At 39.4% G+C, this 16180-nt stretch overlaps 1 protein-coding gene across 1 annotated transcript in view; it reads left to right on the plus strand.

The window, feature by feature from the left end:
- Positions 1-8549: 8549 nt before the first annotated feature.
- Positions 8550-16180, plus strand: part of LOC145954742 (uncharacterized) — a 33888-nt gene continuing 26257 nt past the window's right edge. Inside the window, exons 1-3 of the mRNA XM_083069430.1 lie at positions 8550-9036; positions 9125-9240; positions 9576-9881. Coding sequence (XP_082925556.1) covers positions 8550-9036; positions 9125-9240; positions 9576-9881 — 909 coding nt within the window. The remainder of the gene's footprint in view (positions 9037-9124; positions 9241-9575; positions 9882-16180) is intronic.

A 16180-nucleotide genomic window follows, 5' to 3' on the forward strand; every position in this document is an offset into this window, starting at 1 on the left:
TAAGACCATTTTTTTATTGATAACCATGACATTGATATATATCTACTGACTTTATTGATGATTAATCTCTATTGTGGAACTTGACTCTCTTTAGTGTGATCTCCATGCTCGATTACATTTTTAGATTCATAAGACTTAAACTCGAGACCTTGTTTAAGGAGACCGAATCTTATACCACTCGAACCAACAACTTGTTGGTAAACTCTTTAATTTATTTATTTATAATAAGATTATTTTCAAAATTGTTGGATCGAGCGCTTACTAATCGAATCCGTATCCGGTCAAATAAATACAAGTAAATGTAGTACTAGGAAGTGACTCCTAGGTCGTCTCCCAAGGACCGTCTTTTACTGTTAAAGGCTTAAACACACAAAATGGGGGTTTGGTTCAGAAATTCAGTTTGTAACACAATAAATGCAGATAACACAGTAAATAAAATGGATTGGCTCCTTGTTCGGATTATAACTCTCTTATCCCTGGTTTCTCAAAAGATTACTCTATTAACCACTTAATCCTTGTTCCATCCGAGTTAACCAACTAAGCGAAGATTAACTCAAGATTTCCCTACACGAATTAAGCAAACGTATACAACATCAACCTCCTCTTCACAGATTAAGCAACTGTGGCATTTATACAGAGGTTGACTGGAGAGGAACAAGCAGAACAAAGATGAACACACATACCCAACCTCAAACAGAGATTACAATCCACAACAAGAAGCCAACCCAGTGGTTTTTAGCCTTCCATTAAATCAAAACGCAGCATAGAAACGAAAATGCAAGGAGAAGAAGGAAAACGAAATTACAAGACAGAGAAGAGAAACGAAAATGCAATGTATTCTTCAAATGTAAATATTCAAGTTTCACAACCAGAGAAGACAAAAGCAAAACGAAAAATGGCAGCTGAGCAAAACGTAAATTAACAAAGAAGGAAGCCAAAACGTGAAGAAACAGCTCCAGAAAACAAAACGTAAAACCAAACACACATGGAGGCTACTGTTCACGTAGTCACATCAGCCTTCCTTGTTAGTGGCTGCCAAGTCAGCCCTAACCTAGACCTAAACCTAAAACGAAATTGGGCCCCTCCACCATACAAGTCTGACCCAATAATACAATAAAATAAAATACAGATTGAAATTAAATGCTGAGGTGGAAAAATGGTGCAGTAGTGACATGGCAGATGACGTGGCAGCTCCACTTGAAGTTTAGAAATTAATTCCAAGCCCAAATAATTATTAAACTGCCCTGAAAATGAAATTTGGAATAATTAGATGCAAAAAATTTAAATTAGCTAAAATATGAATTACCAGTCCAATTACAGCCCAAATAGAAAACAATGCAGAATATAAGCAATTAGGCACAAATCAAAGATTAAAATAAGTACAGAAAGGTAAGAAAATAGGGGAAAATATTGACTCATCACTTACCACTAGGCCAAAAGTTATAGCTGATAGTTAGGGCGCTACTCTTTTTACTTAAGAGCGCAGCAGCCCAAGCGTCATGATTCGACAGTGACTTGGCCCACCTAGCCTCCGCCACGGGACAATTGATGCAACCCGTAACAATCTCCCCCTTAGCAATTGCCACGCTGGGTATCGAACTCATGACCTTGGCTCTGATACCAATTGTTGGATCGAACGCTTACCACTAGGCCAAAAGCTATAGCTGATAGTTAGTGCGCAACTCTTTTTTACTTAAGAGCGCAACAGCCCAAGCGTCATGATTCGACAGTGACTTGGTCCACCTAGCCTCCGCCACGGAACAATTGATGCAACCCGCAACACAATTATTATTTTTATTAATTATTTTTTACTACAAGACCTTTAATTAATTAATAATTTTGTTATGAAAATAATAAATGCTATAAATTAATGGGATAAACTTTTTTATCTCCTATCAGGAATGAAGAAGAGTATACATAGTTCTTAGATGATTAAAAGAAAGATAACGTTAACTACTTGTGTGTGCCAATATTCTCATTTTTTTTATTTTATTATTCTAAAATTTTAATTTTCACTTAGTGTTGGTGGTGATTTGGTTTTAGTATTAAATTCACTTAACCTATTTTAGACTTTTCTCAAAAAGAGTCACAACAACAAATTTGTTTAAACGTACAACTCTTCACCAAAATTTACACTTCACCAAAATTTACATGATTATGAGTATCTTTTCCAACAAATCAACAATTTCACCACATTTACAAAGAGAATGTATATGGCTTCGTGACTTAGTGCCAATAGCTTTTCAGATTGAAATATTTTTTCTACTAGAAATAACACCGACCGATCAATCAAATATCTTTTTCAGATTCAAATGCTACTTTAACTAAAGTAACACCAATTTAGATTAAAATTCTTCTTCAACAAAAGTAACACCGAGTTATTAATCGAAAGCTAAAATTCAATGGAAAATAACCCACTTCTACAAATATCAAGATCGTTTAATCATGGTCAATGATTGACTAAAAATTGTTTAATTAAGCTTAAAAGCATAATGCATTTTATCTTCAAACTAGTAGCCATTATTAGTGTTAGGCCAATATGGTGTTGAGATGTGCATGTAATTGTCTAAGAAAATTGGAATTGACCTACTAGTTTGTTATTTATAATCTAATTGACCCAACAATCTATTTATAATATGCTTTGATATGTCTAACTACCTAATCTATAATCTTGACAAGTGTCCCAAAAGTTTGAACTTTAAAAACTACAAAAAATTCTTAGTTGGTTACTTTTAAGTTTTGTACTTGAAATGGTCCTTTTTTGTGAACATCTTCAATAGGAGTGTTCATTAGTCGGTTTGAGTTAGACATCATCAAACATGTTTTCATACCCAATTAAAATAGTTTGCGTTGGTATAAATTTTGTATTAAACCCAACTTGAACCAACCCAATGAATAATGAGTTGTGTTGAATTGAGTTTTTGAGTACAAAAAATTAAAACTAATTATATCATTCTTTAATTATTGAAGGGTAAATAACTTGGATAAGAAAGAGTTAAGTTTGTGAAGTGTGATAAATTACTGAACTATGAAGTCTAAATGATAGTTGTTTGACACTCTTGTAAGTACGTATGTACATGATGTAGTGTCGTGTATTTTTTATTTCTCAAGTAACCAATTTTTTTTTTTTTTACAATATACATATTAAAAGTTATAATTTATTTAATGGATTTGATTGAGATTTCAACTTTAAAATCCAATACCCAATCCAAAGAACAACATATTTAATTGGATTGAGTTGGATTTTACTTTAACATTTAAAACACATGACCTAAACTATTTGGGTTGGATTGAACACTTGAAAATCCGTACCCGTAAATACTCTATCTTCAATCTATAACAGCTTCTCTAAGTGAGATCCACAATCTTAATACTTTTGCAAGTTAAGTCTTCTATATTTAAAAAAATGTTTTTAAATATTGTCTTTCAGAGAATATTCGAAAAGGCAATCACTAATTTTGAAATTAATGAACTTTCCTCATAACTTAGCCAATTGTGGCCCTTGATCATATTTTAATCTCTATTTTTGAAATAACCTTCTGAAAATCATGTTACTTGGCTTTAATATTCTTGATTCTTTAATAAAAAAGAAAAAAACCTTTTACAGGTCTTTCTATTCTGGCAAAAACATCAAAAGACTAAGTTCGAAAGGCTTAATGAGATGCTCTTTATCATCACAACACTTGAAATTTTCTTAAGTGACTCCAATATATGTCCCCAAAAATTATTCATTCGAAATTATTTGAGTATCTTTCGATTACGAAAATAAGTCATTTTGACAGTTATTTCGTTCTCTAGTGTAACTACCCATTAGACTTCAAATTGCCCCATCAAATTGCTCTTTTAATTCTGCACTATTTATTTTTTATTTTTTGTTTTTTTATTTCAGTAAGTGTTGGTTTATATATGCCGTTAGATATTTTTCATTGATTGATTGGATACGTGAATCCGAATTCATTTCACAAATCATGTAGGCATTATTTGAAGAAACCTCTTCAATTTTATAAGGTCCATTCCAACACTTATTTTTTTCTCCATAGGTAGAATCACTTTCCAAACTAAGTCGCCAACATTAAATCTTTTTGACTTAACCTTTATATTATAAAATTAAGAAATTCGATATTTTTGACGAATCATGTTTTCTAAGGCAATCAACCTTTCGTCACCTGATTGGTTAAGTTCATCATAAAGCATATATTCCAATAACTTGAACCGACAATTTGTTTTACCTTTGTAACCAAAACTGATTGAAGATGAACTTCAACTGGGAGGACGACTTCAAGGCCATAAACTAATCGAAAAGGAGTTGTTCTAGTGGCTCCTTTAGGTGAGTTTCGTTAAGCCTATATAACTTGGTTCAAGGTATCATCCCAATAACACGGCTTGCTACCTATATGTTTTTTTTTATGAGACTGTTAGTACCAGAAAATGAATTCGGAGATACTCGAATTACAATGGTGCTCAAAATCTTAGGTGATCGAAAAATGACAAAGAAGTTTCTGAAGAAGATATACGAAACCTGAAGAGAATCAAGAGATACGCGAAAACATTTTTCGTGAAACTCTCGAAATCCTCGAATCGGGAAGGATGCTGCTCAGGAGAAAGGCTCACAGCCTCGCAACTTCTCAAAGTACAAGAAAATCAGGAAACACTCAAGTATATTTTTCGTTGGTTACTCGAAATCCCAAGGATCCGGACATACACGAATACACTTTGTAACCTCTCAGAATGAAGAGCTTAAATGAGACATGATTTAAGAGCAGTTGAAGTAAATCATGGGATAAGTGTCAAATGCTGCAGAACGGTTTGGGGAAGTTAATGAGCAGTTCCAAGAATTATCCAAAGACGTGCCCGGGAATAAGCTACGATGTGGAAGTTTAGAACGGTTATGCACTTCCGGGGCACGTCAGAAACAGTTACCTTTCCCAAATATTTGTCTATAAATCAAACGAGCCATGCTCGTAGCAAAGGGTCAGAAATCTAATTCCCACAATACCTCACACGCACTCCGCAACCTGCGCATAAGGCATACTGTGCATACGAGACAACTTTGGGTACGATTTCTCGACCACCTTTCTTTTTCCCTTTTTAGGAGTAGCGTAGCATAGCATAATCTAGCCTAGTGTAGTGTAGTCATTCTGAACATGTTTCGTTATCCTTACGAATTGTAATTCTGTTACCATTTAATGAAGGATATGATTTCTGCAGTCAATATACATGTCATCTGTTCGATTCACGTTAATTCTTATATGCATGAATTTGATTGTACAATTAGCATAGATCTTCTGATGTGCTGAAACAAGCATAGATCTTCTGAAGTGCTAAAACTGGCATAGATCTTCTGATGTGCTCGAAATAGTGAGCATAGATCTTCTGATGTGCCAAACCAACATAGATCTTCTGAAGTGCTCGAAACAATGAGCATAGATCTTCTGACGTGCTGTAACAACACCCTAATTTGACTCTATTTGTTGCTTGTACGATTTTATTTTTTTTCACGAAAAGTCTTCGATTCTGTCATGTCACGAACGCGCATAAATTGAAACGTGAACTCGTGCTAGTTCGAACAAAAAGAACCTACGAACGAAATCCTCCACAAACAAATTAGCACGCCCGGTGGGACTCGTTTGGTGAGCTTAATCGAACTAATTGAACTAGTTTTGTGTGTGTTTAACTTTTATGAGACTTAGAAGTGGGAGAACTATGTCTACATCCAGCAGAAGAGATGCGCTTAATGAAGAACAGGGTAATGGAGAAAATTGGAATACAAATCAAGAAAATGTGCCAAATGAGACCAGGGGGCAATGTCTCCACCTCCTGTAAATATTCCGAACTCCGCGGGATTTCTGAATGCTTCACAAGAAATGGTGAACGCTACCCGCGAATACCCATGGGGGATGCCTCCGAATTGGAGAAGTACCCAGCCCATGAGCGTAGAAATGCCAATACCATATTCTGGGCACAATCCTCAAATGCAAATATCATCATATGGGTATATTGCAGCCCCAAATGGGATGGGCTTTATCATGCACGATCCTCACTAGCATGTTGGCACAAGCCAAGAAGGGTCGTTGGTTGGTGAATTTGTTGTCTACAGAAATGCACAACATACTCACACCCCTATACGAGCTGATGGGCAAAATAGGAGATAAAATTAACGATAATCGGCTCTCGAGAGATACGAGTGTAAATCTGAACGGCCTCAAAAATCCAACCGTCAATGAGATGAATATTCGAGAGATTAGAAATCGTATCAATCTCAATCAAGGGGGACCTCTGAGAAATGTCGAGGAAAATTTGGATCATATAGTTGAGAGGGTACTGAACATGCACAGATTTGAAACGGGGCGAAATGAGCACCCATACTTTGTATCTGCCTTTCCTGACTATATTATCCAATCCGAGCTACCCAGGGGGATGAAAGTCCCAAAATTCTCGAAATTTTCAGGAGAGTTAGGTGAATCCACCGTAGAACACATAGCGAGATATCTAGTCGAGTGTGGAGACCTAGTGGGTAATGAATATTTGAAAATGAAATATTTTCCAAGTTCACTAACCAAACATGCTTTTACGTGGTTTATGACTTTGCCAGCTAATTCGATTATTACTTGGGCACAATTAGAAAGGAGTTTCCATGAAAACTTTTTCGAGAGGAAACCAAGGTGAGCATAGTTGATTTGATGAATATAAAGAGGCAACATCATGAGACGTTGGACGAATATTTGAATAGATTTAGACAATTAAAGTCTCGATGTTACACGAATATTCCAGAGCATGAGTTGGTAAAAAATTGCAGCCACTGGGTTGGATTTTTTGATTCGAAAGAAACTTGTAAATGAAAAATTGAGAGACATGGCTCAACTAGCAGAGAAAGTAAGACGAATTGAACAAATTCGAGCAGAGAAAGAAAGGTTGAAAAAATTTGACAAGTTCGTTCGAAAAGAAAAAATGGCATATTTAGAAAATATGGACTTTAACGATGATAATTTCGAATATCTAAATGAAGAAATGGAACTGAACTTGGCTGAATTGCAACTTGGACCAACCTATCAATGCCAATTATTAAAACCTGGGGAAAATAATATAGAGGCCGGATCGAATAGAAAATATAGTTTCGATATATAACGAAAGCTGATAGAATATCCGATATTTTATTGAAAGATAAGCAAATTATACTTCCGAAAAATCACAAAATTCCTCCTTTTGAACAAAGAAAAGGGAAAAAATTTTGTAAGTATCACAACGTGTATGGTCATTGGACTAACAATTGTGTACGTTTCAGGGACATGATCGAGAAGGCAATTACTGATGGTCGCTTGGCTTTCGAGGAGAAAGAAATGAAAGTTGATACTGATCCATTCGTTGCACAAGCAGGATATGTGGAACCTCTCCCTATGGGGATCAATGTGCTTGAAATTAATAGGGTTGACCTGGTTGTGAACGAAGAGGAAGTTGTCGAACCTATTACGAATGAAAAGCTGGAGGAGCTCTTAGAGGAGTTCGCGAAAGAACAGGAGCCCATTTATCCGAAAGAAGGGGACAGTTTTCTTGATTTCCTTTCGAAGAAGAAAGGTGATGATCGGGAAGTCATGCTTTGCCCGAGATGTAGCGCTGTGTTCGATAGATCAGTGGCTAAGGCTTTCGAGGAATCTGAAATTATGAAAAATTATAAAGCTAAGAAGGCTCGAGGAAAGTCGAAAGTGAACACTGGCATAGTGATGCGTCAAGTTCATATGCCACAAGGCAATTCTCCTATGACTCCCATCGGAAAGATGGAGATGTACAACTCCTCCCGAGTTGGTAATACATACCTGCCAAATGCGCATGTTCCCATTGGGAAGTGAACTTCTCCACAAAGGCCCAATGTTGGAATGGGTCGAGGAAAGCAAATTGTGAACTACTCGAAAAACCCATTTTCTGGAGGACCCCGATTCGGGTCAAACATGCAAGGAGGTTCTGGAAGAGGAATTAAATAACCCTTTAATGGCCTTACCAAGACTCAATGGAGAAGGCAACAGAGAATGAGAAAGGCAACTTTCGAGGGACACAAAGGTAATCAATTTTTGATTCCTGTACCTTACGAAAGTGGGGTATCTAAGAAATTCGCAGAGGATGAGGAAGATTTGATCACGGATTGTTTTGAAAGTGCTTTCGAGGACACTCAAAGATATTTGCGGAGTGGTATCAATCTTACCTTCTGAATATGCTAAAGCAATGGAATTTGTGAATGAACAGGAAGACATACACCGTGAAGATTTTTTCGGTGACCCCAACTATGAGTCAAAAATAGTATGGGTGAATCAAATATCTCGAGTCATTCCAAAGTTCAATTCAGAAGTGTTCGATTCACCTACCCCAGAAATAGTATGGGCGAAACTATAACGGCTCTGCGGGCCGACAAAAAAGCAAAAAACCAAAAAGGGGTAATCGAAACAGCTGCGAAAGAGTCGCTTAGAGTAAGACTCGAGGATGAGCAAAAAAGGGATTCGGAAGGAATCAAAGAAAGACTTGATTGTGTCTTTGACGATACTCCTCTAGGATTCGAGAAAATGGAAAATGATGGGCTTAAAGTGGAATCTCAGGATCCTCTCGAGGAAGTCAATCTGGGTACAATTGAAAAGAGGAGAATCACCTATGTTAGCAAACTAGCGGAGAAGAGTGTTAAAGAGCAAATTGTGCAGGTCCTGCACGAATATAAAGATTGCTTCGCTTGGGACTATGAAGAAATGCCTGGTTTGGATCGAAATTTGGTAGAACATAGGTTGCCTATGATTTTGGGGAAGAAACCAGTGAAACAAAACCCACGAAGGTTTGCTCTGCAGGTGATTGAAAAAATCAAAGAAGAGATCGAGAGGCTACTGAAGGCCAAATTCATTCGTACTTCGAGGTACGCTGATTGGGTATCAAACATTGTGCCTGTTATAAAAAAGAATGGAAAAATGAGGGTATGTATCGATTTTCGAGATTTAAATGTAGCCACGCCTAAGGATGCATATCCCATGCCTATTGCGGAAACAATGATTGATGCCGTTGCAGGTAATGAAATTTTAAGTTTATTAGATGAATATTCTGGGTACAACCAGATTTATATTGCTAAAAATGATGTGTCGAAAACTGCCTTTAGGTGCCTTGGGAACTTACGAATGGGTAGTAATGCCTTTCGGTTTGAAAAATGTTGGTGCAACATATCAAAGAGCAATGAACTTAATTTTTCATGACTTGATCGAAAAATTCATGCAGGTTTGTATTGATGACATAGTGATTGGATCGAAATGAAAAATAGATCACATACAACACTTGAAATTGTCTTTCGAGAGAATGAGGAAACATGGGCTGAAAATGAATCCATTGAAATGTGCTTTCGGTGTTTCAGCGGGGGATTTCCTAGGGTTCGTCGTACACCAGAAAGGCATTGAAATAGATAAGAACAATACTCAAACCATCATGGAAACTAAGCCTCTTTCGAATAAGAAGGAGTTGCAGTCTTTGTTAGGTAAGATAAATTTCCTTCGAAGATTTATTTCGAATTTATCAAGAAGACTAACGTGTTTTCCCCTTTGTTACGATTGAAAAAGGAGGAAGAATTTCGATGGGACGAAAATCATCAAAAGGCATTCGAGGAGATCAAGAATTATTTGATCAACCCTCCGGTGATGGTGCCACCCTCTGAAGGAGGAAAGCTAAAATTGTATGTCTCGGCCAATGATTCGACTATTGCGGCTATGCTGTCGCAAGATGACGAAAATGGCATCGAGAGAGCCATTTATTACATCAGTAGGATGTTAGTTGAGGCAGAAATCAGATACACTCCTTTGGAGAAGTTATGTTTGAGTTTGTATTATGCTTGTACAAAGCTGAAGCATTATATCAAACCTTATGATGTATTCGTGTTCTGTCGAAATAATGTGATTAAATATATGTTATCTAAACCTATCCTGCACTCTCGAGTTGGGAAATGGGCTCTTGCATTGACCGAGTATTCGTTAACGTTTTTTCCCCTCAAAGCCACAAAAGGACTGTCGCCACCGGCCCGAAACGGGCTTTCGGCATTCGCGAAGGATGGTTGGACTCTTTTATTTGTTTAAAAATATGGATTGCTAGAATGACTTATTCTCAAACTGAGACCTTGTCAAACGAGCAATTTTATTAAAAGGCTCACCAATCCATGTTAATCCCAAGCGGGACCCTCCATGGATTAGCGGTTTTCATAAAAAGGAAGGGTTCATGGAGTCGCCACCAATGTTTTACTCAAAACATTGGAAAAAGAAGTTTAAGGCAATCGATTCAAAAATCGACCTTGGCCATGACAACCAGAGTCGGGTAAGGGAGTCGGTTACGCGTGGGGAAGGTGTTAGAACCCCACAGCGCCCCTTTCGGGTTCCCTATGACAGATTATTTCTAAAAATAATAGTGCGAAATTACTAAATTACCCCTATTTATTCTAAACAATTATAACTTAACTATCTACATGATGACAGTTAAATATACACACAGAAAGCAGTAAAAGGAAGGTCTTAAGAAGAAACCTTTGAAGCGTGCTTTTATATTCAAGTAAAACTGGGAAGCTTTTTGGCGTTCCCTCGCTCTACAAGCCCGCTCGCTCCCTCCTAGAAAATTTTAACTATGGAAATCCGGAGGATTTCCCTTCGACTCAGTTCGAGACTCAAGCAAAAAGCTCAGAACTCGAGAACTTTGTCGGATCAACTCTCCGAGTGATTTCTAGGCAGAGCACTGCTCAAAAAAACCCAGAATACTCAAGAAGAGGGTTAAAACTCAGTGTGAAAGTGTAGAATGACGTCCAATTGACGTCATATTTATAGGGATGAGGCGCAATACGGCCTCTGGGGGTCAATACGGTCCGTATTGAAGTTTTGAAGTACAATACGGCCATATTGAATTCAGTACGGCCGTATTGAAGTTCAAAAAACCTCAATACGGCCGTATTGAGTTCAGTGCAGCCGTATTGAAGTTCAGTGCAGCCGTATTGAGTTCAGTGCAGCCGTATTGAAGTTCAGAAACTTCAATACGGCCGTATTGAGTTCAGTGCGGCCGTATTGTAGTTTAAAATGTTCAATACGGCCGTACTGAACTTTTGGGAGGCCGTATTGGGCTTCATTCCCTCCACTTTCTTATTTTTTGCTACTCTAAGACCTCTAAACCTACGAATAATCATCCTAGGGTCTTCCAGGGTCTTCCAGGAGTCCTTCCGGCTGACTTTCCTTTGGTCTTCGAGAGTCTTCGAGTCTTATTTCCGACCCGGACAATTTTAGGGGTCTACAGCTGCCCCCCCTTTACTTAGTCAAACGGCCTTTTGGTGTACCGTTTGATAAGTAAAGGAGTTGACCCAATTGTCCGGGGAATAAGCCATCCTTCCGACTTGTAGTGTCTTCAGGTGGGAAAATTGTTGAGTAGCCTCTCCAGGTTGAGTTTGCCCTCTCCAGGGTGAGTATTAGTCGTCGCCTCTCCAGGCTCATGCATACCTCGGTGCTCTCGACAACTGGGTAGCTGAGTACCGCCTCTCCAGGCTTGTGCATACCTCGGTGCTCTCGACAACTGGGTAGCTGAGTACCGCCTCTCCAGGCTTGTGCATACCTCGGTGCTCTCGACAACTGGGTAGCTGAGTATTGCCTCTCCAGGCTTGTGCATACCTCGGTGCTCTCGACAACTGGGTAGCTGAGTACCGCCTCTCCAGGCTTGTGCATACCTCGGTGCTCTCGACAACTGGGTAGCTGAGTATTGCCTCTCCAGGCTTGTGCATACCTCGGTGCTCTCGACAACTGGGTAGCTGAGTACCGCCTCTCCAGGCTTGTGCATACCTCGGTGCTCTCGACAACTGGGTAGCTGAGTATTGCCTCTCCAGGCTTGTGCATACCTCGGTGCTCTCGACAACTGGGTAGCTGAGTACCGCCTCTCCAGGCTTGTGCATACCTCGGTGCTCTCGACAACTGGGTAGCTGAGTATTGCCTCTCCAGGCTTGTGCATACCTCGGTGCTCTCGACAACTGGGTAGCTGAGTATTGCCTCTCCAGGCTTGTGCATACCTCGGTGCTCTCGACAACTGGGTAGCTGAGTATTGCCTCTCCAGGCTTTGAGATGATTTTGTCTTCACAGTCCACGATGCTGCTTCGACAGTTGTTTTTGATTTTGATGCCACTGAGGGCTGGATAACGCAGGGATCCGTCTAGGGGATGTGCAGTCATTCATAGGTTTTTGTGCCCCAACTTGCATTGCTTAGTTGGTACCCATGGAGAATTTCTGACTCCTTGAGGTGTAGACACAGATGCTCTCTCTCTGAGTTGAGCGATGCCTTATGTTTGGCTGACGTCCTTTTGACGGTGGTGGAGTATCCCGGTTATCCTTATTCGGGCGACTCTTTTTGTTTTTCTGGTTTTGTTGCCTCTGTGTAGGCTATTATCCGCTGGGGATTTTGTCATTGATTTTGTCTCCACAGTCCACGATGCTGCTTCGACGGTTGTTTTTTATTTTGATGCCGCTGAGGGCTAGATAACGCAGGGATCCGTCTAGGGGATGTGCAGTTACTCATAGGTTCCTGTGTCCCAACTTTCCATTGCGTAGTTGGTACCCATTGGGGAATTTCTGATTCCTTAGGGTGCAGACACAAAGATGCTCTTTCTGATGTGAGCGATGCCTTATGATTGGCTGACGTCCTTTCGACGTTGGTGGAGTATCCCGGTTATCCTTATTCGGGTATCTCTTTTGGATTTTCTGATTTTTGCTGCCTCTGTGTAGGCTGTTATCCGCTGGGGATTCTGGATGTTGATTTTGATTAGCCTCTTCTGTTAGGCATATCATCTTGATGTTCAATGATTGGCTGAAAAGCCAAATTCCGCTTGGGGAATTGTTATTGATCTTTTGGATTTTTTTTTCTTTTTTGAAAGAGTGCCTCTGAGTAGGCGAATTATCTTGATGTTTGGTGTTCGGCTGAGTGCCGGATTCCGCTTGGGGAATGATTATTTGTCTTTTGTGATTTTTCTTGAGGGGGTGCCTCTGAGTAGGCGAGTGGGGATTTAAAGTTTATATATCCCAGAGTATTATTTAGAAAGCCTCTTCAGGCTTAGCTTCACTCATCGCTTGAGTTGGAAAGCTACCTTCCACTGAGGAAGTTTAAGTCCTTTCGACTTGGATATTCTGTTTAGATGATCAAGCCTCCCTTGGGGAATTTTTGCTGATATTGGTTTGATAGCTTTCACTGGGGAATTTGGCCCGTGAGTGGAAGCTGAGATATCTCTGGAGAGTATTATTTCGGCGAGCCTCTCCAGGTTCAATTATTCTTATACGAGTATTATTTCGGCAAGCCTCTCCAGGCTCAATTATTCTGTATGATGAATTGGTTTTTTGTTCAGCCCAAGAATGCGAGCTGAGACGTCTTTTGGAGAGTATTATTTCGGCAAGCCTCTCCAGGCTTAATTATTTTGTGGGAGTATTATTTCAGCAAGCCTCTCCAGGCTCAGTTATTCTGTGGGAGTATTATTTCGGCAAGCCTCTCCAGGCTCAGTTATTCTGTATGAGTATTATTTCGGCAAGCCTCTCCAGGCTCAGTTATTCTGTACGATGAGTTGCTTTTCTTGTTCAGCCCAAGAATGCAAGCTGAGATGTCTTTTGGAGAGTATTATTTTGGCAAGCCTCTCCAGGCTCAGTTATTCTGTATAATTTGTTGGATTTTCTGTATTTTGCCTTTTTGTTGATTTTGGCTTTTTCTGTGTTTTTGCCTTTTTTTGTTGATTTTGGCTTTTTCTGTGTTTTTTTTGCCTTTTTTGTTGATTTCGGCTTTTTCTGTACAGAAATGTCTCTGAGGAGTATTATTTTGGCAAGCCTCTTCAGGCTCAGTTATTCTGAGAGTATTATTTCGGCGAGCCTCTCCAGGCTCAATTATTCTGAGAGAGTATTATTTCGGCGAGCCTCTCCAGGCTCAGTTATTCTGAGAGAGTATTATTTCGGCGAGCCTCTCCAGGCTCAATTATTCTGAGAGAGTATTATTTCGGCAAGCCTCTCCAGGCTCAGTTATTCTGAGAGTATTATTTCGGCAAGCCTCTCCAGGCTCAGTTATTCTGTACGTTTTATTGATTTTCTGAATTTCTGCATTTTGTTTGCTGCTGTCATACACAAGCAATTTTTCTATTTTTTCTATTTTATGCGACTGCCTCATGATGAGGTCTTTGAATATTTCTTTGTGGCCAATACGGCCATATCTATTTCAGTACGCCCGTACTGAGTTGAAAATTTGTTCATAACCCTGTTTTTAGTACGGGTGTACTGAACATGATACGGACGCATTGTTTTTTCTGAAGTTTATATTTTTTTGTTTTTTTCAATAAACAGAGAATAAGTGATCTTCCATTACACCTATCATCTGTATGCATGTATGCAGTATGATGCACCTAATTCTATTTGATTCACTTTTCAAAAGAATTAACCGATGCGTTTCTCTGTTTGGATTTTTGCCATTCCTCTAGACGGGCTGTGTGCTGCCGATTTCTGTAACCGAGGAATGATGCATGTTATATTGAGATTTGGTGTCATCAACCAAATGATTTTCCTTTCCTTTAGAAGATGTGTCAACCCTCCTATTGACTACTATATCTCCATGTTTCCACTAGATTATTCAAAAATCGTTTGGGACAAGAGAGAAAAGAAGGAAAGGACATATTTTTTTCGAAAGTTTGTGTTTTAGAGGGGATTATTTATTTTTTGAAAAATGGATTTTGTAAGAATGGCTTGGCCAATGGTAGGCTTAAGTGTTTAGGCTTGTTTGATTAAACACTTATGAAGTTAATAAAATCTTGTTTATTGACGTTGTGATTTTGACAACTTGGATAGCTTCCTTTGAGCCTTTCTTTTTGAATTCGGCTCATGGTACCATCATGGATTTCTTTTACTTTTTGATTGTCCTTATTTTTGCCTAAAACACCCTTTTGTGGCGTTTTAGCGGACTTTTGTTTTTGTTCATTATTTTGTAACCCTAATTTTTGCCTAGGTCACCTCTTTTGTGGGATTCCTAGCGGGTCTTTTGCTCTTATTTTTGCGCAGCCCCCTTTTTGGGTTTCCTGCCGAGCTTCTTTTATTTTAAAGGATTTCTTTTTATCCATGATGGCACTTGTCGAGGCCAAGGGAAGGTGCTCCAAGTTGTCACACACACTTCCACATAAAAATGATGTGGGTTTATTATTAAGACGATTTTAACCTCACTTATGTTCATTCAAACAGGGTTAAATAATGTGGTTTAGAATTTTATTGCAAGCAAGAAAAGAAGCAATAAGAAATAATGAAGAATGATTTTATTATAATCATAGAGGAAACATGTGCCCTATCGAGGCTCGGGGGTCGGGCTGTCCCCGAGGAGTAATCTCTAATAGTCATCAGGTTTACACATCCCTATCGGAAGGAGGAGAGCACTTGATGACGACGACCGGCCTTGATGCTTGTGAACCGGCCTTCCTAAAGATCTGGCTTAAAGAACGTCGAGAAGGATCTTGGTTCCTTTTCGTCCTTTGATCTTTATTAGGGTTGTATCCTAACCCTTGTTTCCCCGGATTATCCTTGATAACGGGTAGCTCGGGAATTCCTTGGGAATCCTTGCCAAGTCCTTGTCCAGGCAAGTATTCATTCTTGGTGAGCATATGGGCTACCTTCTTCATTTCTCGGGGAAACGTTTCAACATTGGCAATTTCCAATGCTTGGAAGGCGGTTTCTAGAGCTTCCTCCGCTGCATCCACGTAAGGTATGGCGGATGGCTTGCTGATGAGTATGTCATCTTCAGCTTGTACGGTCACCAGTTTGTCACCCACTGTGGAGCGTAGAGGGAACAGCTTTCGCATCATGAATCCAAGGTCGGCCGAGGAAACAGCTGTATGCAGGAGTAATGTCCATCACTTGGAATTCGACATTAAAGATAGTGGGTCCAATTTGGATTGGAAGATTGATCTCTCCCACCACTTCTCTTTTAGAACCATCAAAGGCTCGAACGATCATGTTGCTCGGGCGCATTTGGACTCCCTTGATTGCCACTTGATCAAGAGTTCTTTTTGGCATCACGTTCAAGGAAGATCCATTATCTACCAAGACTTTAGCGATGTGATACTCCTTACACTTTTACGGAGATGTGCAAGGGCTTGTTGTGGTTCGGTCCCTCAGCGGGGATCTCTTCATCGGTGAAAGAGAGG

This window comes from Cajanus cajan, chromosome 1 (genome assembly GCF_000230855.2).
Source record: "Cajanus cajan strain Asha chromosome 1, NIPB_CcT2T_4, whole genome shotgun sequence".
Lineage (NCBI taxonomy): Eukaryota > Viridiplantae > Streptophyta > Magnoliopsida > Fabales > Fabaceae > Cajanus > Cajanus cajan.